At 34.8% G+C, this 27,744-nt stretch overlaps 1 protein-coding gene across 1 annotated transcript in view; it reads right to left on the bottom strand.

Annotated features, from left to right (window-relative positions):
• The window catches only part of LOC135222517 (CLIP domain-containing serine protease B4-like), a 12,290-nt gene extending 1,213 nt beyond the window's left edge, over positions 1–11,077 (bottom strand). The window contains exons 1-3 of the mRNA XM_064260602.1: positions 11,019–11,077; positions 7,941–8,155; positions 7,288–7,493 (exon numbers count right to left, since the gene is read on the bottom strand). Coding sequence (XP_064116672.1) covers positions 7,288–7,493; positions 7,941–8,155; positions 11,019–11,077 — 480 coding nt within the window. The remainder of the gene's footprint in view (positions 1–7,287; positions 7,494–7,940; positions 8,156–11,018) is intronic.
• Positions 11,078–27,744: the final 16,667 nt, after the last annotated feature.

Genomic DNA, 27,744 nt, shown 5'->3' with positions numbered 1-27,744 from the left:
CTCTTCACAGCCACTCAAAAAGTCCTTGTGATTCGCTCTACCTCGGAATTAATATATTTTCATATATGCTTAACCGAAGGGGAATTTTTTCTCGATAATAGATTTACCTGTACTTGGGCGCGAACGCAGGTACATTATAAATCCAGGACCCGTCCAGTGGAGCGTACCACCCCAACCGCGAGAGGCTTAAAGGTATATGTCGTCTCTCACCTCAAATACTTTCTCGCGCTGAAGTAGAGCGAATTAGATATTAAAGGACATTGTAGCTCGATATATGTATATGAATCACGGTTAATGTGATATGACTTATGTAAAATGCTACGTGTTGTCCAAAAGCGCTACTTAACTACCAGAGTCGAGGCGGGTTGATGTTGTCTCCACCAACGAATACTTCAGCGCGGAGAAAGTATTTTGAGGTGAGAGACGACATATACCTTTAAGCCTCTCGCGGTGGGTGGTATCGCTTCCACTGACGGTCCTGGATTTATAATGTACCTGCGTTCGCGCCCAAGTAGGTAAATCTATTATCAAGAAAAAATTCTCCTTCGGTTAAGCATATATGAAAATATATTAATTCCGAGGTAGAGCGAATTAGATATTAAAGGACATTGTAGCTCGATATATGTATATGAATCACGGTAATGTGATATGACTTATGTAAAATGCTACGTGTTGTCAAAAGCGCTACTTAACTACCGGAGTCGAGGCGGGTTGATGTTGTCTCCAAACCAACGAATACTTCAGCGCGAGAAAGTATTTGAGGTGAGAAGACGACATATACCTTTAAGCCTCTTCGCGGTTTGGGTGGTATCGCTTCCACTGACGGTCCTGGATTTATAATGTACCTGCGTTCGCGCCCAGTACAGGTAAATCTATTATCGAGAAAAAATTCCCCTTCGTTAAGCATATATGAAAATATATTAATTCCGAGTAGAGCGAATTAGGATATTAAAGGACATTGTAGCTCGATATATCGTATATGAATCACGGTAATGTGATATGACTTATGTAAATGCTACGTGTTTGTCAAAAGCGCTACTTAACTACCGGAGTCGAGGCGGGTTGATGTTGTCTCCAAACAAACGAATACTTCAGCGCGAGAAAGTATTTGAGGTGAGAGACGACATATACCTTTAAGCCTCTCGCGTTGGGTGGTATCGCTTCCACTGACGGTCCTGGATTTATAATGTACCTGCGTCGCCGCCCAAGTACAGGTAAATCTATTATCGAGAAAAAATTCCCCTTCGGTTAAGCATATATGAAAATATATTAATTCCGATGTAGAGCGAATTAGATATTAAAGGACATTGTAGCTCGATATATGTATATGAATCACGGTAATGTGATATGACTTATGTAAAATGCTACGTGTTGTCAAAAAGCGCTACTTAACTACCGGAGTCGAGGCGGGTTGATGTTGTCTCCAAACCAACGAATACTTCAGCGCGAGAAAGTATTTGAGGTGAGAGACGACATATACTTTTAAGCCTCTCGCGGTTGGGTGGTATCGCTTCCACTGACGGTTCCTGGATTTATAATGTACCTGCGTTCGCGCCCAAGTACAGGAAATCTATTATCCGAGAAAAAATTCCCCATTCGGTTAAGCATATATGAAAAATATATTAATTTCGAGTAGAGCGAATTAGATTTAAATTAAGGACATTGTAGCTCGATATATGTATATGAATCACGGTAATGTGATATGACTTATGTAAAATGCTACGTGTTGTCAAAGCGCTACTTAACTACCGGAGTCGAGGCGGGTTGATGTTGTCTCCAAACCAACGAATACTTCAGCGCGAGAAAGTATTTGAGGTGAGAGACGACATATACCTTTAAGCCTCTCGCGGTTTGGGTGGTATCGCTTCCACTGACGGTCCTGGATTTATAATGTACCTGCGTTCGCGCCCAAGTAACAGGTAAATCTATTATCGAGAAAAAATTCACCTTCGGTTAAGCATATATGAAAAAAATATATTAATTCCGAGGTAGAGCGAATAGATATTAAAGGACATTGTAGCTCGATATATGTATATGAATCACGGTAATGTGATATGACTTATGTAAAATGCTACGTGTTGTCAAAAGCGCTACTTAACTACCGGAGTCGAGGCGGGTTGATGTTGTCTCCAAACCAACGAATACTTCAGCGCGAGAAAGTATTTGAGGTGAGAGACGACATATACCTTTAAGCCTCTCGCGGTTGGGTGGTATCGCTTCCACTAACGGTCCTGGATTTATAATGTACCTGCGTTCGCGCCCAAGTACAGGTAAATCTATTATCGAGAAAAAATTCCCCTTCGGTTAAGCATATATGAAAATATATTAATTCCGAGGTAGAGCGAATAGATTATTAAAGGGACATTGTAGCTCGATATATATATATGAATCACGGTAATGTGACTATGACTTATGTAAAATGCTACGCGTTGTCAAAAGCGCTACTTAACTACCGGAGTCGAGGCGGGTTGATGTTGTCTCCAAACCAACGAATACTTCAGCGCGAGAAAAGTATTGAGGGGTGAGAGACGACATATACCTTTAAGCCTCTCGCGGTTGGGTGGTATCGCTTCCACTGACGGTCCTGGATTTATAATGTACCTGCGTTCGCGCCCAAGTACAGTAAAATCTATTATCGAGAAAAAATTCCCCTTCGGTTAAGCATATATGAAAAACATATATTAATTCTGAGGTAGAGCGAATTAGATATTAAAGGACATTGTAGCTCGATATATGTATATGAATCAACGGTAATGTGATGATGACTTATGTAAAATGCTACGTGTTGTCAAAAGCGCTACTTAACTACGGAGTCGAGGCGGGTTGATGTTGTCTCCAAAACCAACGAATACTTCAGCGCGAGAAAGTATTTGAGGTGAGAGACGACATATACCTTTAAGCCTCTCGCGGTTGGGTGGGTGGATCGCTTCCACTGACGGTCCTGGATTTATAATGTACCTGCGTTCGCGCCAAGTACAGGTAAATCTATTATCGAGAAAAAATTCCCCTTCGTTAAGCATATATGAAAATTTATTAATTCCGAGGTAGAGCGAATTAGATATTAAAGGACATTGTAGCTCGATATATGTATATGAATCACGGTATGTGATATGACTTATGTATATCTATATCTATATATATATATTATATATATATATATATATATATATATATATATATTATATATATATATATATAAATATATATATATATTTAAATATATCCTATATATATATATATATATTAAATATATATATATATATATATATATATATATATATATATATATATATAATATATATATATATATATATATATATATATATATATATATATATATATATATATAGATATATATTATAGAATATATATATATATATATATATATATATATATAAAATATATATATATATATATATATATATATATATATATATATATATATATATATATATATATTATATATATATATATAATATATATATATATAATGTATATATATATATATATATATATATATATATATATATATATATATATATATATATATCTATTATATATATATATATATAATATATATATATATATTATATATATATATATATATATATATATACTATATATATATATATATATATTATATATATATATATAATATTATATACAGGCGGTCCCCGGGTTACGACGGTTCCGGCTTACGACGTTCCGAGGTTACGACGCTTTTTCTTAAATATTCAATGGAAAAATCCGTCCTGGGTTACGACGCTTGTTCCGAGGTTACGACGCTGACGCTTCCGACGCTCCGAGTTGAACGACGCTTTTAAAAAACTCATACTATGATAAAACTCCTTTATAGTTTAGCACAGTATATTAATAAAAATAAGTTTCTGGTTATATTACAACAAAAATTTTGAGGTTATGATGATTTTCGACACTTTTTATGTCGTATTTTTCTATGTTTTTTAGTGACGCCTCATATGCGGAACTAGTTTCCAAGCGAATGAATACATACTAGCTTGCGGTGCGCAAAGTTTACATATAACAGTCCAAAAGCACAAATAATGAAAAAAAATCATTGCTTGTTTCCAGTAATAATAACAAAACGAAGTTTCTGGTTAGATTACAACGAGAGAGAGAGAGAGAGAGAGAGAGAGAGAGAGAGAGAGAGAGAGAGAGAGAGAGAGAGAGAGAGAGAGAGCGTCTTCCGACGCTCCGAGTAAGGACAGAGAAATGTTCGTTTCGTTAAACGGCCTCTGACTCATGCCAGTAAATGTTTTGTTGGATACTAATAATATAAGCCTATTTAAAGATACGTTTACTTTAATTAGTCTATATGATACGTAAATAGTAATCAACTGTTCTTGTAGCCCTCAAGATTTGGCAAAATCGAAGTATCCAAAGAGAGACATTATCCAGTACACTGGAACCTTGACATACGAATTTAATTTGTTCGTTACCATCGTCGTATATCAAAACAGTTGTATCTCAAAGCATTTTTTTCCCATTTAAAATAATGTAATATGTATTAATCCGTTCTAGCGGTATGAAACCACACCTAAACACAGCTAAATTACATATAATATACACAATTTATACACAAATAAACGAGTAATAACACACATAAGGATAAAATAACATAGCAATGTGATAAATGATAATAAATGTTAATAAAATCAATTAAAAAAAAGAAAGGAATTTTACTTACCACAACGAAAGATGACGTGAGGCCAGCAGGGGAAGAGGTAGGGAAGGGTGGCAGGGAACGATTTGTTCTCTTTTTATTTAAGTATGTACACTAATAACTACGTAATAAACACAAATGAAATAACATTGCTAAACTAATTTTTATTTTTTTATTTTAATCAGTTTGTAGTTTAGAAATAATGGTGATGCCTTTGGAAGGTTTTATGCTTTGCTATAATTTCATGTTTTGCTTCCATCGAAATCATTTTCTTGGGTTTTTTCTTATCACCTGCTTTGTCTTTAGATTTGAGACCCATGGTTAATAATAAAATATGACAAAATAACACGAAAAAATAGGCGCAAATACAACGAACTAAACAACGACGTGTTAACATGCAGCACCAACAAACAAAACAGACTGAACGCCATTTATCGGTCGCCTATACAACTAACCACTCATCGCAAAATTGTATCTCAAATATTTCGTTGTATATCAAAGCTTATATTTTCGCAAATTTTCTGTTGTATCTCAAAACATTCGTATATTAGGGCAATCGTATGTCAAAGTTCCAGTGTAATTTGATCAGAGAGAGAGAGAGAGAGAGAGAGAGACGCCTTGGCAACAATGGTCACCGTCTCGGGGATTGACGTAACATTTATTTTCTGAACAGATAGGACAGAGAAGTGTTCGTTTCATTAAACGGCCTCTGACTCATAGCAGGAAATGTTTTGTTGATACTAATATATAAGCCTATTTAAAGATACGTTTTACTTTAATTAGTCTATATGATACGTAAATAGTAATCAGCTGTTCTTGTAGCCCTCAAGATTTGGCAAAATCACTCCAGGTTGTACATAAAACTTCAAGAATGTAGTGTCACCAGAGGATTACAATTAGTTTTTACCTTCAAGAACCAGCATTCTTTTATGAAAATAACTCCAGGTTGTACATAAAACTACAGGAAACATGTAGTGTAACCAAAGGATTACAAGTAAGGTTTTTATAACTTTTTATTAGTTTAAGACATATTTCCAAGCGTCGTTCCGGCTTACGACGATTTTTCGGCTTACGACGCGTCTCAAGAACGGAACCCCCGTCGTGAACCCGGGGACTGCCTGTATGTATGTAGTATGTATGTATGTATCTAGTATGTATCTATGTATGTATCTATGTATGTATCTATATATCTATATCTATATCTATATCTATATCTATATCTATAATCTCTATCTATATCTATATCTATATCTATATCTATATCTATATCTATATCTATATATATATATATATATATATATATATATATATCTATATATATATATATATATATAATATATATATATATATATTATATATATATATATATATACAGTGGTCCCCCCGTATTCGCGGGGGATGCATACCAGACCCCCTGTAAATAGTTAGAACCTGCAAATAGTTGGAATGCCTATAAAAATGCTTAAAACCTTCTATTTTGTTAGTTAAAACTCAAGAAACAACAACTAAAAATTTTATACCTGGTTTTATAATAGTTTTATCACAAAATGTGCATTTTATGATGAAATTCATTAAAAAAACCAGGAATTTGTAGATAGTTATCATAGAAAAATACCGCGGATAGGCAAATTTTCCGCGAATAATGCGGGGAAATGTTCCAGAGAGAAATCCGCGAATGTGTGAGTCTGCGAATCCGGAGAACGCGAATACAGGGGGTCCACTGTATATATGAAAGACAGCCGTTTCTAAGAGTTGGACTGGGAAATTCACAGCGTTTACGAGGAGGATGGAGAAGAGAGAGAGAGAGAGAGAGAGAGAGAGAGAGAGAGAGAGAGAAGCGAGAGAACGAGAGAGAGAGAGAGAGAGATGGAGATGAGACAGAGAAAGCTCTTGAGAATTGCTAACAATATCTGTTACACGAGCAGAATGCCGGGAAAAACTTGCTGGTTCATTCTAAATATCTTTGTAAAACCTTTTCAGTGAGATGACTCACATCTCATAAAATGCATGGGTTCCTTTTGTAAACAATTTCTTATGAAACCGAATTCAGTGAGCTAGCTAACTGACACAAAAACTAACTCAAGCTAACATTAACAGTTAACTAACTGTACCATAAACTTGAAAGCTACAGTGTCTTGTGATCAGATTGTTTTTGTTGGGAAGTGAGAATTGTTATTCGCAGGTGTTGAATGTGACCACCAAGTCCATTAGCTAGACTCTCACAAGCCTCATCCCAAGAATTTGTATCAGATGAGGCCCCCAGGGTGGGGAGGATGGAGGGATGGTGCAGACCCCTGGTTTACAGAATCAGTGTACTGTAAAGCACACTGTAAGCACAGCTCCCATACAGACTGATAAGTATTAAGGACAACACTTTATCTTCAGCATAAAACTTAATTTTTTCATATACTGCAACCACCTTCTCCACATGAGACATTATTGAACATGACTCATTTATGTACCAAAAACAAGTTGAATGAAATAAGAGAAGTGAAAAGAGAATGAAGGGTAACTGACCACCTTCTTACATTTAAAATATATTGAGAAGAATGCACTAAAACTGGTGAAATCCAAACCAAAACAAAACATTGAATATTGCCACTAACATTGCAAGAGTCTCCACTTGATGAGTCCATACACATCATGGAGGAGACTATGAACCCTCTGGCTGTTCCATTTGAATTCCATCTTTGATCGCAGACGCTGTTCTTGATCACTGTGGCCTGAAAATAATGCAACTGAGATTGTAACTTTGCAGCTTCGTTCCTTCCCCATCCAGAGACGATGGCGAGCTGATCTTCTACATTAATATCTGTAATAGAACAGTGTTTGTATGTTATCAAAGCATCCAAATGGTAAATGATCAAATAATTAAGGTTTTATTCATGCACGGTAGAAATATCATTTGAAATGGTAACAACCCATTCATAAGATCAACTTACAGTGTCAGACCACTGCAAAAACGGAAACACGAAACCATCACTGACAGATTTCTTTAAAGCATGCACTATACTGTACTGTACCATTATTCACTTATGCCTGAGCATCTGCTGAGCGAGAGTGTAAGAGTAAAGCCTGGTTCAATGCTGGTTCGCAACTTAGAGTGAAATGCATAGAGAACTCCTGATAGTTTCACAGGACATTCATTTCTAGATATCACTTTATTATTGGAACACGGTATGTCTGCAGGAGGTTACCAAAATTCAGTGATCCATAAAAATAAATATTTCAAGAATAAAGGAAAGGACAACTTACTGACCTGTTGTTGGAAGACATATGGGCCTGATCCGATCTGTGTATTCCACTTTTTCAGTCAGTTTCAGGACAGCCAAATCATTCTGGTGGGTTGATCGACAATAGCGCGGATGGACAGTAACTTTGGAAACTTTAGCCTTAATACTCCGGCCCTCTGAGGTGGTAGTTAAATCCCAGTCCCCAAGAGACAAGTCAATCTGAGATGGTGAGTTTTGGTATCTGTTTTGGGGGAAATTGCAATGCTCTGTACATATCACATCTCATAAGAGGATAAAACGCACCTTAAAATACGCCTATCAAACAGTACTTAATGCATCCATTTGTACATGAATATTCACAATTAGTTTTAACCAAACTAAAGATGTTACATCGTTTCTAACTTCACTTTCTGGTTAAGTCAGTGTTTCCTTACAGTCTACTCTATAAGCAAAACCTCTCCTCACTGATGATTAATCCCAAGAATATAGACACTGGAAATCTCAGCAAACTGTACCAAAGGATGCAGAAGGATAACCAGAATACCTTTGCCCTTGGCCTGCTCTCAAGGAGCCTCGACCTCCTGAATCGTACTATCTGCACTTTTATGCAATGCAGTCCCTAACATCATAGGTCTTGAGGATTTTCTTTATACTCCTCCTACAAATCTGTCTTTGCAACTGCCCAGGCTATTTTCCTAAATGTAGAGTTTGTTAAGAAGCTAACGAGAGTAAACTAAACTTCCATGCAGCCTTGAATTTCATGAACATCAGTTTTAAAGCTTCTAAGCAATATTAAACTAAGTTTCTTTCGTGGAAGGATTTGATAACATTGTCAAAACAAAGTTTCAGTCACTGTCATCAGAGTTGAAGGTAGTTGATCCCCAGATATTACCAGAAACACAAGAAGTTTACAGCAATATAACAGACACCTCCAGCACACAGTCAGAGTCACGGTCAAATCCTTTTAAGTGGGATATAAAAAATGGAACACAATCACGTGATTACAAGAATTATGACTTCTTGGAAACCCCTGTAGAGCAACAATCATCACTTGTACACTGTTGACATAAAATTTTAAGACCAAGCTGCAATAAACACCAACAAAGCATAAAACCACAATACTGTCCACTGCACACATCGCCTATTCCTAACTCCTCAACAACTGTGTCAAACATATCCATAAGGTAGATCGCATGGGAGACTGATACTTGGCCAGCATAGCAAAACCAATTCAAAACGAGAATACACCATCGAGAACAAGAGTCACCTTTAATTGAAGAATGAAATTCCGCCAGCATCTAATCAGATCAAGACAATAAAGCTCAATGCTTCCCAAAAACCCAGCTCAACCTTCAGTGTTACTATGTAGTATTGCACAATATTCCTAAAGATGCGAGGTGATATTTTGATGTGATTGGTTTTCTTTTTTCTATATTCACACGCTTACACGAAATACTCAGACATTTGTTTGCAATTGTATAGAGAAGGACAGATAAGATTCAGCGATGGTAGAGTACCATATTACACTCCAAATTCAAATTCTCTTTTGGAGGGAAGAGATGAATAGAGTTTAGAACTATGATGTCTATACAAAGGTCTGGAAAAGCTATTTTTTCATCATAATGACATGAAACCCTAAATGGCCGGAAGTTTTCAACATTAGGTCACGGGTGAGAGAGAGAGAGAGAGAGAGAGAGAGAGAGAGAGAGAGATAGATCCAGCGTCGCAGAAGAAAAAGTTACTGAGGAGGTGGAACATTGGGCCAGAGGCATTTCGTGGAGCATTATTCAAGCTTCAACAAGCAAACTGAAAGTTGTAGTGAAAGGCAAATGTGTAGCTAATCTGCCAGATGAGCAAATGATATAGAAATAAAGGTAGAATTGAGAAAGATATGGATGGTGAATATGACCTACCTGATTTCAACCCCAGTACCTCAGATGGAGATTAGTAATTTCATGGAGACATTATGAATTTGTTCTACCAACATAAACATTCAGCCCTAAGCTATTTTAACCCTAAGATCCCATTCGATGGTAAAAACCAAAACAGCATAATTTATTGGGACACATCGTACCGGGTATTGTGTTGGTGCACAGCAGTAAACATTCCTCATGGCTAGCAACATCAGGGTAGTTAAGTCTTGCGAAACCTGTACACCACAATATCTATCCTTGTTGATGGTAGCTTATATGACCAGTCCACCAGAAAATTTGTCTCAAGTTGGATATTATGAATGTATGATCTATAGTTAACATCTTCCAGGTAGTTGCAGTGTTGTTTGTATGATGGTTTTACGTTGCATGGTACCAGGGGTTATTCAGAACGGGAACAACGGCTTTACGTGACTTCCGAACCACGTCGAGAGTGAACTTCTGTCACCAGAAATACACATCTCTCACTCCTCAGTGGAATTCCCGGGAATCGAACTCGCGGCCACAGAGGTAACACGCCAACACCATATCGACCACGCCACTGAGACAGTTACAGTGTTGTAGCTCATATTTAAGACAACTTCAAGGTAACCGTTGGGCGATTATTACTAATTTGTGGTATTAACTGACTGTTGTAGCTCATATGTCAGTTAATACCACAAATTAGCAATAATCCCCCAGCAGTTAGCTTGAGCTTGTCTTAAATGACCTTTCCACCAGAAATTGTTGTCTTAAGATAGTCATTTTGAATACTTAGAGCTTGCTTAACATTTTCAAGGTGATCACAGTGATGTAGCTTCAATATCAAATAAAAGCCTTAATTAGTACTAATAGTGTTTGTCTTAAGTGACTTTCCCACCAAAATAAATGGTATTAACTTGCTAATTTGTAATATGTGATACATTCCTAAAGAAACAATGTGATAACCAGCCATGTACTGCTACATCAAACAAAAATTAATTAGAGGCAGTAGTTAAAAGCCTCCCTGGCCATGCCAAGCAGAAGCTACAGTTAAGATAAAGATGTCTGTAGTTTACCATAACAAACTATCAAAGCTTTTTTAGGGAGCACATCAAATAAACCTCGGCTGGATCTTAGGCTACAATCCCTCAGAGATTTTGTTCCAGCCTAAGGAAGACCTTGTGTGATGCAGGATTGTTCCTCTCTACTTACGACACGACGCAGTGTGCAGCAGTCGCTGATGAGGGAGGCTCCACAGTGGAATTTGCCATTGTCAGTCATGGCGATTTGCCAAGGAAATTCCCGAAGGCCAGCCACGTTCCCGAAGGTGATCCTTGCTGACAACAGACTTGGTTTTCCAGCATCTTAGCAAAGAGAAAGAAAAGGTGTATCACTAACAGACATAAGTCACCATTTCTGAAAATAGGAGATGTCTGTGATCAGTTGTTGAGACAAGTTTATAGGCAACATTTCAGATTCGTTATTTAAATGTAACCAAAATGAAGAAATGAAAGGTAACAATGAAAGACGTAAGAGTTTCTATTTGGATTTTGCAATATGTTTTAAAGTGCAAACTTACACAAAATCAAATTAAGAAAGAGAGAAATTCGTTCAATGCTTGTTATCAATATTCTCAACAGCACTCTTATTTTTTCACATGAAGGAAGATCCGAACTCTCATAAACAAGAGGTTGGCTCAACAGTCATGTCAAGAGAGATATAGCAAAACTTGATTCTTCACAAGTCTATGTAGTTTGAAATGTCAGTCCATTAAACTAAACGATGGAGCATCTGCTTTAGGGAAAACATTATTCATCTATTGAATTCAAGCCTTAAACTATAAGAATTCAGTAATAGCATCATCATTATCAATAGAAACAACTTATATAATAATAATAATAACCTTGGTTTGACTAAAATCCCAAAACCAGAAAAGTGACCATGTTGTGGACTTACAGTGAGCAAAGAGCGTGTCATTGAGAGAAGGCACATCCCAGTCGAAGGAAGTGATGCCTTGGTTGAATGGGGGACCTTTGACTCCACACTTAGCAAAGCCTGCACCTCCTCCTCTTTTAACTCCTCCTCCTCCTGTGATGGTTGAAGAGGTACGGGGCATTGGGGGATCTATGACTGGAGGGAAGGTAGGTGGATACACTGAAAATAGGTGAACAAAAAATGGAAAAAAGGTAAGAAATGGATCAGTCAAAATATAACTATTTAGTGACCTAAGTTAGCCTCCAGCCATTAACAGTTCCAAAACACCCACTGGGGGGAAGCTTTTGGGTTGCTTCCTTGAAGGTCCAGAGTATTCAGAACAAGTAAAGTTGTTTTGATGGATGGAACTCTCCACATTTCGGTGCAATAGAAGTGATTTGTTCCAGGGAATGACCTGATCGCACTGGTTTTTTTTTATAGAAAGTGTCAATGATGGCAAATTATTTTTGTGATGTATGAATCCCTGGAACTAGATAACATCATATCTACTTCTGCTTTTCCAAATAATATTGCAGCATTAAACGCCTATGAAAATAACTTTTAACAGAAAGCGTCATTGCTCTTGCCATAAAAATTGGTGACTGAATTGTTTTACTGATCTAAAGACACTAAAGAGACTTGGTTTACTTGTGGTGCTTCCTCCTCCTCCTCCTCCTCCTCCCACTGGGAACATTTCACCTGCTCCACTCTGAGGTTCCAGGAGACGCTGGTGGACTTCGGAGAAGTAATGTGAATTGACACTTCATTGACGTGTTTTATGTCATAGGAATCTGCGAGAAAAGGAGAATTAGGCTTCACAGAGAGTAGAGGAGAAATGGTTAATGCGTGCAACATAACGATCATTTTATTATCAATAACAAAATAATATGTTATGATGGTTGACCTTTTCTCCCATAGATTACATCTTGAATAATATCAAACAGCATTTACATAAGAAATAATCTCTAGCATCCACAAAAGATTAAGCATCAGTCATGGCTTGCAAAGAGCTTCATTCACTCTTCTGGTGCTTAAAAGGACTAATCTAATAAATGATGTCAATAAACGACATCAGTTCTCAATACTTTCACAGAAAAGAGAAACAATTCAAACAATAAAATTGTTGAGCATAACAGGACATGCTTTTGTCAAGTTTGATGAATCCCATCAATGGTTATGTCATTTCTCTAACCTTTTCCCAGCTTCTTACAACACTGTTAATTTAATGTGCTTTATTTTGATCACAGGTGAGACCATTATCTGTTTGCAGTGTCCCCAGAATAAGAACTTACACTTTTTCCCAGTGAGCCTTCCGCATTTGGGTTTCAAGCGGTCGTTGTGGATTCCCTTCACTCTGAAGTGCACGTCATCACATGACCCTCCAGACTTGGCAGGTAAGTCTGCCTTTTCCATCGACACTCTGCAAACAACGAGAACTTCCTTTAGATCAGTTTTGCTGAGGTTCCCTTTGCCATCCAGGACTCTAAACATGTAAACACAGTGTTGTGAAGATGCACAATACATAGTTGCTTGATTGAGACATGATCTTCGATTTTGATGTGACATCATTGTCAAATACAATGATGCATAAGAAATTTGACCTGGTATGCGTCAGCAAATTTAAATATATTTATTTTATTTTCCATTTATTTTAGAATGAAAACTTTAGTATGATTTTGCACCATTGTATATTATGTATAACTCATTCATTGATGGAAATTCCAGTATTTTCTATTCATTTATCGATCAATTTCTTTCATGAAAACTTATGTGGGTGTTGCAGCATGGTCACTATGGGTATAATTGCTAGGTGGACTGTGTCTGTTGTTAATTTGCAAGTGTCATATATTTTCTTACCTATACAAATGCCCTGCTTACCAAATATGCCATCATCTCTTATCAGTTTCACGGAGGCTGTTGAATGTTCAATCAGCCTGAAATAATTTTTTTTATAAGTGTTGGCCTGTAATGCATGACAGTGCTCCCATAAGGCAACTACCTCTTTCCCATCACTAAAATGTTAAATGAGCATTTCAGTTGCTATTTTTGTGCCAAAATTGACTGGAAACAACCATAGAGGAAAAACATAAAAGAATACAGTTCGTAAAAAGTCGAGGCCCAGTTCGAAGAGAATTTAATTAGTTTTCCTCAAAAAGCACAAATGAAAGAACTAAGGGAACCAGATATGCTAGAGAGAGTACCAGAAGGAAGAAACAGACCAATCAATTCCAGGTGACTCAGGCAGCGAAAAGGAATGAGGGTTCCCTCTCTTCAGCTCAACTGAACCGACAGATAAACATAACAGAAGGGCGAACTTGGTGGAAACAACAGGGTCTTAACATAGAGTCGAAATTTGTGTCAAAAATAAAAAAAAAATAAAAAATGTGTTTGATTCAGTCATGTCAAGAAGCAGATGATGTAACTCAAGAATAGCAACAGTTTTGTAGAATGGTTCAAACACTTTAAAACTAAAACTTGAGTAATGGGATGAAAAAAAACATTAAACAGGGCAGCTAAAGACAAAGGAACGGTTTTCCTTGAAAGTACTGAAAGCTGCGACATTGAAAAAAAGATCTAAATTTTGACAGGCTTGGTCGAAGAGAGGGAGATCCTGAAAATATTACCTCATCCCACAATAGTCATCAGATCTCTTGATGACCTGGAAAGAGCAGTCTCCTGTGGTGGGGTCATCTAATGGAAACTGCACATTCCTGAAATATGACACCTCTTGGGAGGTCCACTGACCACATGTTCGGTAAACTGAAACAGAAGGATGGATGATGAAATACATTTGAATCTGTAAATTCATTTTCCTTTGTGTAACACAGATACTCTAGCGACAATGAACTTCAATACAAAATGGAGAGCAACATATTAAATGTTAATAATAGCAGAAGCACTGGATTACAGTTATGACTGTTCTCACATCTGTCTGTATATCTTTGTATATTATGTATGAATAAGTATGAAGTTCATATGTTCATAAATGTAACTTAATAGATAAAATGTAAATCAAGAGATGCATTTATTGTTTCTTTTGTGTAGTTCCCACATGAATGCATAGGATTTCGTGCAAAATTCACTAACTGACAACTAACATACTGTATTTTATCTCTTATATTGATGCAATACACACCTCCTCTTTTTTGTTTTTTTCAAGAAAGCCAAGTTATGTTTTATCACAGCAAAATTTTTCATATTTATCAAAATTTTCAGAAAATACCACAGAACCAAATTTCGTTCACTCAGTGAAGATGCATTCGACAAAAGTCTTTATCAAAACTAGGTTTTGATTTTAAAAAGATACGAAAATTTGATATTGTTTGAATTGCAACCATAAAATTTTGAATAGTCCTATTTGATTATTTTGAGGCTTAAATGCTGAAAAAGTAAACAAATTAATTCTTGACATAGCTAAAATGCATCCACCGTCGTCAATGGGTGGGTGTAATTTGTGGCCTGGGTATGACGCTACCAAGAATTTCTTCCTAGGCCGAGGTGTACTGATTTGTTTCTCTACTTGCTAGAAAACATCACACTCAACATTTCCATCTCTCTGATGATAATTTGTGATGGGAAAGCACATGAAGTTATGTACACAATGTTATTCTTGATTCTAAACATAAAGGACCAAAAGAAATTAATCAAGGCCATAGCTGAGATTGTCAAGAGTGCTGTAAGGAAAGATAACCAAAACAACTGAGGACTCTGATGAAAGGATGGCTCTGCAAGAGAAATGAAGCCAGCAGGGTCACTGAATTACTGCAGTACAGCACCAGATTTTCATTGTTTGAGCTGTTCTGTGGAGGTGCAGTGAAAAGACTGATGCAGGTTCTTATTGAACTAAGGACTTGAGACTAAAATTATGAAGTGTGGAAAGCATACCAGTAAATGTTGGAGCTAACACATCACATGGAAGAGGCATGTCATTTAACCAGAGAGAGTTTATGTGTGGCATATGAGTCCCAGATGCATCACTGCGACAAGAGGACCAGAAACTGTCAGTTCAAGTTTGGAAACAAGATGAAGTTGCAGTGGAGAAGAACATATGAGGTCAAGAAGGTGGTTAAATGCATCAACTACGAGGCTGATGATGGCAGAGAACTAACTGTAAACTACATTCAAACATCTTGAACGACTACAGTGAGAGGGAAGTGAATGAAACAGCAGCTGCAGTTGCTGCTGAAGAAAAGAGATGTCTGAATGTGACCATTATCAAGGAGGATGCCTATGAAAACCAGATAATTCCAGATGAAGATTGGTTGAAACTTCAGCCACGCAAGAAGAGATGCATCAAGATGTCACCAGTAACAACAACCTAAGCAAGCAACAAAAAAAGCAGGTATTGCAGTTGCTGGAAGAACCTTATGACATTTTACCAGCAATTCAGGGAAGACTTTGCTGGGAGAAACCTGCAGGAAAGTGATAACAGAGCAAAAATGAATTCTTTACCTTTCACTGCAAAAAAAACTAATCCAGGAAGAAGCTGAGGTGATGCTAGAGATGGGAATCATTGAAAGAGCAACTTGTGCTTAATGTTTACCAGTAGTGGGGTGAGAATGACGGTACAAGCAGGTTCTCCTCTATATTAGTGTCAACTAAACACCATAACAAAGTCTTACAAAGGACCAATGAGAGATCCCAAGGCTTTGAAACTTCATAATGACAATTTCTTCACCAGGGTATTCTTAATGAAGGCAAGAGGAAGTGAGATTTCACAGTTTCAAGCAGATATTACCAGTTCAAAAGGCCACTGTTTGGATTAATGAACTAAAAGGCAATTTTCAAAAAGTTGATGAAGACAATAGGTAAAAGTGTTCTGGATTGACTATGAGTTTCAGAAAGATTATGCTCCAAGCTCTGAAACCTATTCCACTTATGAATATGTGCCAGATCTCTATTTAAGCATTATGCAACCATAGACCTAAGGCAAGGAGAAGGAACAACAACTAGAAAAGTAGAATAATCGATGTATGCAATCAGCTTGTTCTCCAGACTGCCACTTGGCACTGGTATAGATTATGAATACCAAAGGTCCAGGAACACTACCTTGAGAAACACCTGAAATGACATTACCAGAACTATTGTACTGGCCTTTTGATTCTGCCCATTAAAATTCATTTAAAATGTTATGAATTGATCCATAAATTCACAATAATCTAAGCTTGTAGATAAATGTATTATGATTCACACAATCAAGGGTCGCACTCGTTTGTTCAAGATTTTTCCAGTCTGGCCAAATTGACCAAGACTAAAATAATGCCTACTCCCTGTTGAGGGGAGTGAGTGAGTGAGTAAGTGTGTGAACCAGAAAATTCAAGAGATGGTGGTGATCATATAAGAGATAGCGCATGGTTGGTGAAGAAAGGAGAGTAAAATAAAAGCAAGACTAGGCAATTCTTAAGTCTCCAATTTCCCACAGATAGAAAGAATACAGTGCTGTTACCTCTACATAAACATTTCAGTGCTTGCTGCAAGAGAGGAGCCTTACAAAGGACAATCTATGATAATGACTGACCAGAATGTTGTATCGTAGGATACATCGTTGCTCAAGTATGGTTGGCCCCAAAATCTACTGATACATTGACCATTGGTCAGTCACAGGGAAAAATAGTTTTAAACAGTCTTCAAATTGCATGTGCCATTATAGCAACAACAAAAATTATCAAAACAAAGCATCAGATAGCACTAGTATCCCCACGTTACCTTTTGTTCTTCCCAGCATCTATCCACCACCACCCGTTATCCCTCCAAGCCTGAACCACTGCTTCAACTTATTCTGGCCTTCTGCAACAGCAAATTTCCCATCCTGTACAATCTGTGTACTCTATTGTTTCTTTGTTCAAAAGAAGTCTTAAAAAGCATGTGCAACCTCCCCCCCCCCCCCCCCCCCCCCCCCCCCCCCCCCCCCCACCCCCCCCCCCCCCCCCCCCCCCCCCCACCCCCCTCAAAGGATGTTACTGAGAGCAAACCCACAAGGGCCTATGATGTGCCTACTTAGCTGAAAAGGTGAAAGTCTTAAATATGACTGAAATGAAAAAAAATCCAATGCCATTATCACTACCAAATACAGTAAAGTTTACATGAAAGTATGGAACAGTATTAGTAAAAATAGGTAAACCTCCATGAAAGTGTATAGAAGATATGACAAAGGGACTTCTTATCAAAGGGAAATATCTTACAGCAGAAAGCCTTAAGTTTGTATGAGAAATTCAGCAATACCGCTGTTACCAAGTCATCTGCAGCCAGTTGGAATGGTTAAATTCATTCAAGCCTTGATTTAACCCAAAAAACAAACAAAGAATTTAATGGAGAACTGGCATCTGTGGGCAAAGAGACGGCACTGGAACAACCAGATTTGCAGGTCGTATTTTCACCTCCAAACATGACCTTGCTTCCCCAGCCTCTCATCCAAGGCACTCAGAAGATCTTCAACATGATACTAGCTGGTATTGATGCCAGCCCTAATATGAACATCATGTACCTCTGGAAAGCATTCACCATTGTCGATGCAGGGAACAATGGTTGAATTGAAACCATAAATGGTGGACACATGTTAGAAGAACCTGCTGGCGGTGATGGATTTGGGGACAATTAAGTTGAGCATCTTAAAGAGGATGTCGAGTTGATGCATAAGGAGTTAGAATATCGCATAAATTCGTCTAAGTCGGAGGGAGACGAGTTAGGAACTAAAGCTGATCCATTAAAATGGACACTGGAAAAGATGAGTGAAGTGTTAAGCATAATTCAGAATGCTAAAGATACAATAAAGAGTTAAGATTCTTCCGTGGAGAGCAGTATCAAACTGACCCGTTTGTTGTTGGAAACACAGGTGTTTGATGAACCCTAAGGGCCAAGTAAACAACTGCCTATTTCGATGTTCTTCCAAAAGAAGGAGTAAAAAAAAGTTTCCACAACAGATCACCCTCAGCATTCCTCTTCATCTGAGCCTGATGGCATTCGGCACCATCCTCTTCTCTCAATCTCCTCCACCTCATCCAGGCTCTGTCTGACGTTTTGTCAGAAGGTCAATAACCCTATCGCCTTCACAGTACCAGAGAGAAGCTCTATGATATTCCATCAAGAATCTCCCCTACATATTGTATGCAAACACAAACTTTCCTTCTCTCTCTCTCTTCTATCATTTCTCAATTTTTATTTCATTGTTAGTCGTTATCTTCACTGCATAAAATGGTAAGAAACGACTTAACAATAATAATGCTAGTTACAGCGACCTCTCTCTAGGCTAATTAGTTTTAAAAAGATATTAAACTAATATAAATGAACAATCTGAGCACAAATTGTTTATCTATATGAAATGGAAATCTATTTTTTTATATTCTATAAGAAATGCTGTATCCATAATTCTTTTATTATTATTTTCTATGAATAATCAAAAATAGTAATTACAAGAGGTATTGTGGTTTATATGGGAATAAACATGTATATATAATTGGCATGTGTACAGTACTCCGTTGTATGCGGTGCTTTCTGCTATCCACGCTTTCATAGTTTGCACAAGAGATCTCCTCATCTCATCTCTGATTAACTTACGCTTTACCCTGTCAATAAAGACCCAGGAAACTAGACATTTTTGCGGTAATGAGAATCTGCTTAGTGAACTTTGGTAGGAGTGTATTGAATATGTAGTTGTCCCAACGAGTTCAGCAGAGTGCTATATTTCGAGTGGCATCTCTACCCTTTACAAACAATCATTGCTTGTGCTCAGTACCCACTGGTTCTCTGATTGTTATAACCAACACTGACAGTCCTCCATTTGGGACTTCAGAGCATGCTAAATTTAATTTCTTTAGTAATCAAATTGACCATGCTACCCTTATTGTGCCATACTCTATTAAGATAAATATAATTCTCAGTCAGAATCGATGGAATTTTTAGTCAACTCTCCCATGGCTAAATAAGGAAGAGGATTATTCCTTTGAATAAATAGTGGTTTTGTCAAAATAACTGAAAGGTAATTTTCTTTCGGTAGTTGAATTACAGCATTAGGCAAAGTCTGGCTCAAGGACGATTGTTAGCATGCTTGCTTGGAAAAACAGGTTTAGTGTCTTCGGAAAAAAAATAGGTCTGATCTGACGTTAAATAGGCACACGGAAGTAACACCTCCATCTAAAGAGTTGATAAGTACATTGCTACTAATCAAATAAAGCCTTTATAGTACAACTCAGCAACAGGAATGAAGGACTGCTCTCAAATCAGCACTTTTGGTGCCAGCTCCTTTGTTTCAACCAGATGGTTGTCAGCCATTGTACATAGAATAAAGACAACCGCTTTCACTGATGTGTTTGAGAATAAGCCGAGTCATGAGAAACTCATTAAGCCTCATACCTGTTTTCTTGGAGCAGAGTTACTACTTTAGCTTTTCAGTCCAAGATGGTAGAATTCCTCATTTTTATCATTCAAAGTGCTGATTACTCAAATCCTCAGTTGTCTGTTATTTATGTAAGATAACTAAAAGGGTTGGATTTTCTTATTATTTCAGCAGATGTTGGAGACTTGGTAGTTTTGCTTCATCGGCTGAATTTGAGAATGGTAGCTCATTCCCCACCAAATACCATACAATTTCTCTAGTTCCCATATTATTTATACAAACATTTCGAACAACTCTTGACAAATGTCTGACACCCTGCACTAAAAGTAATCATCTGTGCTCACGTATACAGTCTGGCTTTGTCAGGGCCTGGGTGATTGTCATGCACTGATTTCAGTCTCCCATATCGGGGGGGGGGATAAGGGCAAAATCCAGATAGGAGCAAACACCTCTACGGCAATTCTGTACCCCGTACTCCCTCTACCACATCAATATCGCATTACCATATACAATTATACACTAATTATGCTTATAAACAGACACCTTCACTCTGTAAACTAAAAAGTTGGTGCAAGATAAAATGAAATAGCTTATTTTTACATATTTGTAATAAAATATATTATATAAATACATTTTGTACAAAGAAAAAGTGAGCCCTTTTCCTTTCTTGTAAACAACATAAAATACAGTAGGTGCACTGCACATAGAGTATACTACTAAATAACACGTGCATCACTTTCTTTTTTGTATTTTGCATAAACCCATTAAACATTATAAAACTGTAAAATACCTGAACACAATATAAATACCTGTAATAACAGATTTAAAAATAAAACAGCTTTTTCTCTCTCTAACTTACAGCAGCCGGACTTTTAAAAATTGTGAGGAGGTTTTACAAGTCCTCTTCCTCCACCTCCTGCTCATTCTCCTCTTCCACCCCTTCCTCAACATGACTGTGTCATCAAGACCAGCATCTTCGGCCTCCTGTGACTTCCAGGAGACATGAAGCACCAAACTGGATGGAATAGACTTACAGGTACCTAGACAGTCAGGGTTGTCAGAGTTGTGCAGCGACACATCACTTGGCTGAAGGAAGCCCGCATATCAACAAAGGGTGCATATGTGCGCCCCTGCATTCCTGAGCTAAATTTCCGAGTTACCAAAGAAGTGGAATGGATTGGGCTTGGGTGCATGGGGGTTTGGGATCAAAAGAAGCTGTGAAGGTACTTTGCCATTATGAATGACAATTCTGCTTCACAATGATAGTCTACTGAATTTCTTTCATTTCTGTAGCCAATTCCAAGGCCTTGGGGACTTCATTAGGGTCAATGTTGGAGTTTTCATTGATCTCGATAAACATCAAAGATAGTGCACATTTGCCTATATGAAGCTGCCCATTGTGAAACAGCCTTGTCCTCATGATCTTCTTCGCTTTCTTGCTATCGAACATCAGTTAGTTTGAAGCCAGGGTTACCTCTGCCATTGTCCAGCCACTTCTGCATGTCATCTTTGGGAACGTCACCGCCTCCCTTTGCAAGAGTAGCAGAGATGTCATTGACTTTGATCTCTGGAAGTCCATCATGCCTTCTTCTCCCTTCAGAATAGGTTCCAAGCATGTTTCAGGGTCTGTGAGGTGGTGTGTGAGGTGGTGTCTTTCCAAGCATCTGCAATGTTGTAGATGGCAGACCTCAGCAAATAGCTTCAAAAATTCTCCTGTGTCCATTCCCCTCATATCCAAGCCTTGCTCCTTCTCCTCATTCTCAAATGCCACCATCACCTCCTCCAGGACCCTCCTCTGGTATAGCTGTTTTGTTGCAGCAATACCTCAGTTCATTGCTGAATGTGGGCAGTCATATAAGGATCCAAAAACATTACCCTAATACAACCTTTGTCACCAACAAATTGGGTTGCATTAGGATGAACATGCACGTTATCTATAAAAAACAAAGCCTTCACTCGACATCTAAGCAATGTCCAAGTCCTGTGTCTGATAACAAACAACCTCACAAAAGTGATTATGAAACCAATTATTTACAATCTTGGAGATGAACCATACCTTTGCCCAACGATACCAAATCACTGGGGGCCTATCCCTCACCCTATGCAGGATAATGTTGCTTTGCATGTCCAACTACCACAGCTTTGCAACAATGGCTAACAGAAGCACTTTCAGATAAAAAAGCAGACACAAGTAGCTTGGAAATCTTTTTACTGGATCAATTCTTTTCCTTTTTGACGGACAAGGTAAGGAGCAACCCAATAGACCATTTTCCTCGGTGTTATAGATGTCCCATAAAACAAGGCCTTCTTATGTCATCAAGTCCTGCAAAGTCTTGAAAAATTCCTCTGTTCTCACTTTGGAAGCACCCAGAGCTTTGCCACGAGTCTTCTTATTAAAAAACCCCATACCAGAGCTTGAAAGAAACAGCCAATTTTCAGACACCTTAGAATCTGCAACACTGTAGAGGCCTGTGCACTTCTTAGCTGCAGCCTTCAACTCAGCACTACAAATGTTCATGCCAGCCACCCTTTGCTAACAAAAGCAGAGCAAGGTTCACTGTTCAATGTCCTCATGACAATATTTTTCTGTCAGTTTGTGGCTCTGATTCTTGGATCTCTTCTCCCTAAAGCTGCTAGCATGCATCTTCAGCTTGTCCTTGGCATTCTTTATACCCTGCAAGGTGAGCTGAGCATTATCATATTCATCCACGATGCATGTACTCCTGCCAATTTCAAACTTCTGAGGGATCAACGCCTTCCTTGCCCTCTTAGGAGTAGGTGAGTCTTAAAAAAATTACATAGCACAATGGTAACAGCAGCTGCAATGCTGCAGGCACTGGAACAAAAGCCATATGTTACAGTGAAAGCATTGTGTATTTGCAAAACACATGCTCGCCAATCAAACAAGCGACTGATCATGTGAGCTAGGCAAAGAAGTAAAACACTCTTTGTTACAAACTGCACTGATGCTTTTTGATTCATAACTTTGTCAGCCATTAAAAAGTAAAAAATTGCAATGACAAGTAATAAAATAGGCATTTCCACCCATAGCAGGAAAACTTACAAAAGACATAAATGCTTGCCCATCCATGAAACTTCTACCATACGCAGTAGAACTGACAAGGTATCCGTATAATTAGATTGCAAGCAATAAACAAGATGATGTATGATGACTTTTCAAGCACACTGAACTTTTATGCCAATAACAATTAAAAATTATTCTCTCTCTCTCTCTCTCTCTCTTGTGTTATGTATCATTAAAATATTTTGTTTTTAAAAAAATGTTAAAAAATCATACAACAAAGGGTATTTCTAACAATCGTGAAAGCACTAAGAATTCGTGAAAGTCGTGAAATCTCTTTGAAAGTCAAACATAAATGCTACAACCTGCAAGGCCTTCCCACCTACTCCACCCCAATGAAACTCCTTCCGCACCACCCACACCCCAATAACCCTTTCTCTGAATGCTTATGCTTGTTGCCAACCACTGCCCCACCATCCCCCCTTGGCCTTCCCCTTCCCCGACTCTGGAAACCCTTTCCCCAGCCTCCTATGTCGCCAATGTTTATATTGCTTCCTGAGAATGATGCAGCATTGCCGACCACTGGATTGTAGTGTTTCCATTTGTATGAAATTTATATATATATTATGCATATCTATTTGGTCCTAAGAGGCTCATTGAATAGTATAAGGTGAATGTCACGCGGCTAAGGGAAAACCGGGGTAAACTGAGTAATTAGTGATATATATGATATATATATATATATATATATATATATATATATATATATATAGTATACGTATATATTTATACATACATAAGATATATATATCTAGATATATATATATATAGGTAGATATGATATATATATATATTATATATATATATAGAATATATATATATATATATATAGAATATATATATGTATATATATATAGATATATATATATATAGATATATATATATAGCTATGCTAGATATATATATAGATATATATATATATATTATATACTATATATATCTGATATATATCTATTATATATATATATATATATAGATTATATATATATATCTATATATATCTATATAGTATATATAGTATATATATATATAGTATATATATATATATATATATATATATAGATGATATATATATATACTATATATATATATATATATATATATATATATGTATATATATACACATATATATATCTATATATAGATATATATATGATATATATAGTAGAGTAGATAAAATATATGATATGATATAAATATATATATATATATATATATATATATATATATATAGATATATATATATATATAATATAATATATATATATATATATATAGTATATATATATATATATATATATATATATCTTATATATATATATATATATATATATATATATATATAGATATATATATATATATATATCTACATATATTATATATATATAGATATATATATATATATATATATACTATCTATATATATATATATATATATAATATATATATCATAATCTATCTAATCTATATATATATATATAGATATATATATATATATATATAATATATATCTATATCTATAGAATATATATATATATCTATGATATATATAACATATTATATATGTATATATATATATAGATATATATAATATATATATATATATCTCTATATATATATATATATTTTTTTTTTTATATATATATATATATAGATAGATAATAGATATATATATATATATGATATTATATATCTATAATATATATATATATATATATAGTATATATATATATGATATATGCTATATATATATATATAGATATATATATATATATATATATATATATATATATATATATATATATATATGATCTATATATATATATATATATATATAATATAATACTATATATATATATATATATATATATATATATATACATATGATACTTAAAACACAAAAACCTTAAGATACATATATATATATATATATATATATACATATATATATATATATAGATATATATATATATATACATATATATATATATATATATATATATATATATATATATATATATATATATATATATATATATATAGATATATCGAACTACAAATGTCCTTAATATCTAATTCACTCTACCTCGGAATTTAATATATTTTCATATATGCTTAACAAAGGGGGAATTTATTAAACGATAATAGAATTGGCGATCGACAGGCGCGAACCAGCGACCTCTCAATTCAAGGATTGGCAGGTGAAGCCTTAAAACCACCCCGACACGCACGAGGTATAAGTTCATGCGCCTCCCACCTGAAATACCTTTTGCGCGCAGTTATTTTTTGTTTTGAAGACTGCATCAACCCATCTCGTTCTCAGTGGCGTGGTTCGCGCCTGTCGATCACCAATTCTATTATCGCTTAATAAATTCCCCCTCTGTTAAGCATATATGAAAATATATTAATTTCGAGGTAGAGCGAATTAGATATTAAAGGACATTTGTAGTTCGATATATGTATATGAATCACGGTAATGTGATACACTTATATAATGACTACGTGCGGGCAAAAGCACTACCACGCCACTGAAAACGAGATGGGTTGATGCAGTCTCCAGAACAAAAAATACATGTGCGCTTAAGGATTTCAGGTGGGAGGCGGCATGAACTTATATCTCTTGCGGTGTCGTGGTGGTTTAAGGCTTCACTGCCAGTCCTAGAATTGAGAAGTCGCTGGTTCGCGCCTGTCGATCGCTAATTCTATTATCACTTAATAAATTTCCCCTCGGTTAAGCATATATGGAAATATATTAATTCCGAGGTAGAGCGAATTAGATATTAAATGGAAATTGGTAAGTTTGATATATGATATTGAATTCACGGTAAATGGGTGATAGACTTATATTATATATTAAGAATATTATTATAATTCCTATTCTTATATATATATATATATATATATAAATATATTAATAATATATATATTAGATATAGAATAATGATATATATATATATTATATAATAAGAGATTATATTATAGTATATTATAATATATTATCTATGAATTCAGATCCTGAAATATATATATATATTATATATATATATATAGTATATATAGTTATATAAGAATAGATAGATAGATTAATAGGAATGATTATATAGATATCAAATATCTATATATATTAATTATATATAGTGAAGTATTATATATATATTAGTAATATATATATGATATCTATATTATATAATCTATATCTATATCTATATCTATATCTATATATATATATATCTTATTATATATATATAAAATTATATATAATATATATATATATAGATATTGATATATATATATAGATAGATAAGATATAGAGTATATATAGATATTACATTATATATATATATATATATATATATTATATATCTATAGAAATATAATAAATTATATATATATCTAATATTCTATATCTATATCTATATCTATCTGCTATATCTATAGTAATATATTATATAGAGTATATATATATATACTGATAGAGTTATCTAGTAATAGATAATGATATATATAGATTATTGAATAAATATCTAATATATATATAATATAGTAGGAGTAATATATAATATAGATATAATGATCTATATATGATATATATGATTATATATAATGTATGCTGATAAATCATAATATATGGTAGCTTATTATAATATATATAATATATATCATATAATATCATAATATTTATATATAGATTATATATATAATTATTTATTGTTAATTCGTATATATATATATATAGTAGTATGAATAATAATCTAATAATATATATATATCTATATATTATATTATATTATAATATATATATATTTATAATATATATATATATATATAATATATATATAGAGAGAGAGAGAGAGAGAGAGAGGGAGAGAGAGAAAGAGAAAGAGAGAACGAGAGAGAGACGATGAGAGCGGGGATTTAGATAAGTATGAATATATAATCTATAATATATAATATAGAATATATATTTTTTTTTTAAAATATATATATATATATATGTATAATCGTATAGGGTATATAGGATAATTATACCTATATATACTAGTATAGTATATATAATATATAATCTATATAAATCATATATATATATATATATATAGATAATATATAATATATCTATATACCACATGGCATTATGTATCTATCATTAATATATATATAGCTATATATATATATTAATATATATATAAATATATTCTATTCTAAATAGGATAGATATGATATTATATAAGATATAGTATAATATAGCTAAATATGATTATATAGTGTATATAGATATAAGATAATCAATTAATAATATAAAGCTATATATATATAATAATGATATCGAGTATGAATAGAGAGAGGGTTAAAAAATGCATAATATAGTATATATATGTTAGATCTTATATATATTTAGATATACTATATATATTATAATATTACACACACAGATATATATATATATATATATATATATATATTCTATATATATATATAATATAATATATATATATATCTGGTCTTCTAGATATAATATATATATTATATTATAATATATATATATATATCTA

Source organism: Macrobrachium nipponense, chromosome 3 (genome assembly GCF_015104395.2).
Source record: "Macrobrachium nipponense isolate FS-2020 chromosome 3, ASM1510439v2, whole genome shotgun sequence".
In the NCBI taxonomy this organism is placed as follows: domain Eukaryota; kingdom Metazoa; phylum Arthropoda; class Malacostraca; order Decapoda; family Palaemonidae; genus Macrobrachium; species Macrobrachium nipponense.
The sequence above is the reverse complement of the archived record's forward strand: the minus strand, read 5'-3'. Positions and strand labels throughout refer to the sequence as shown.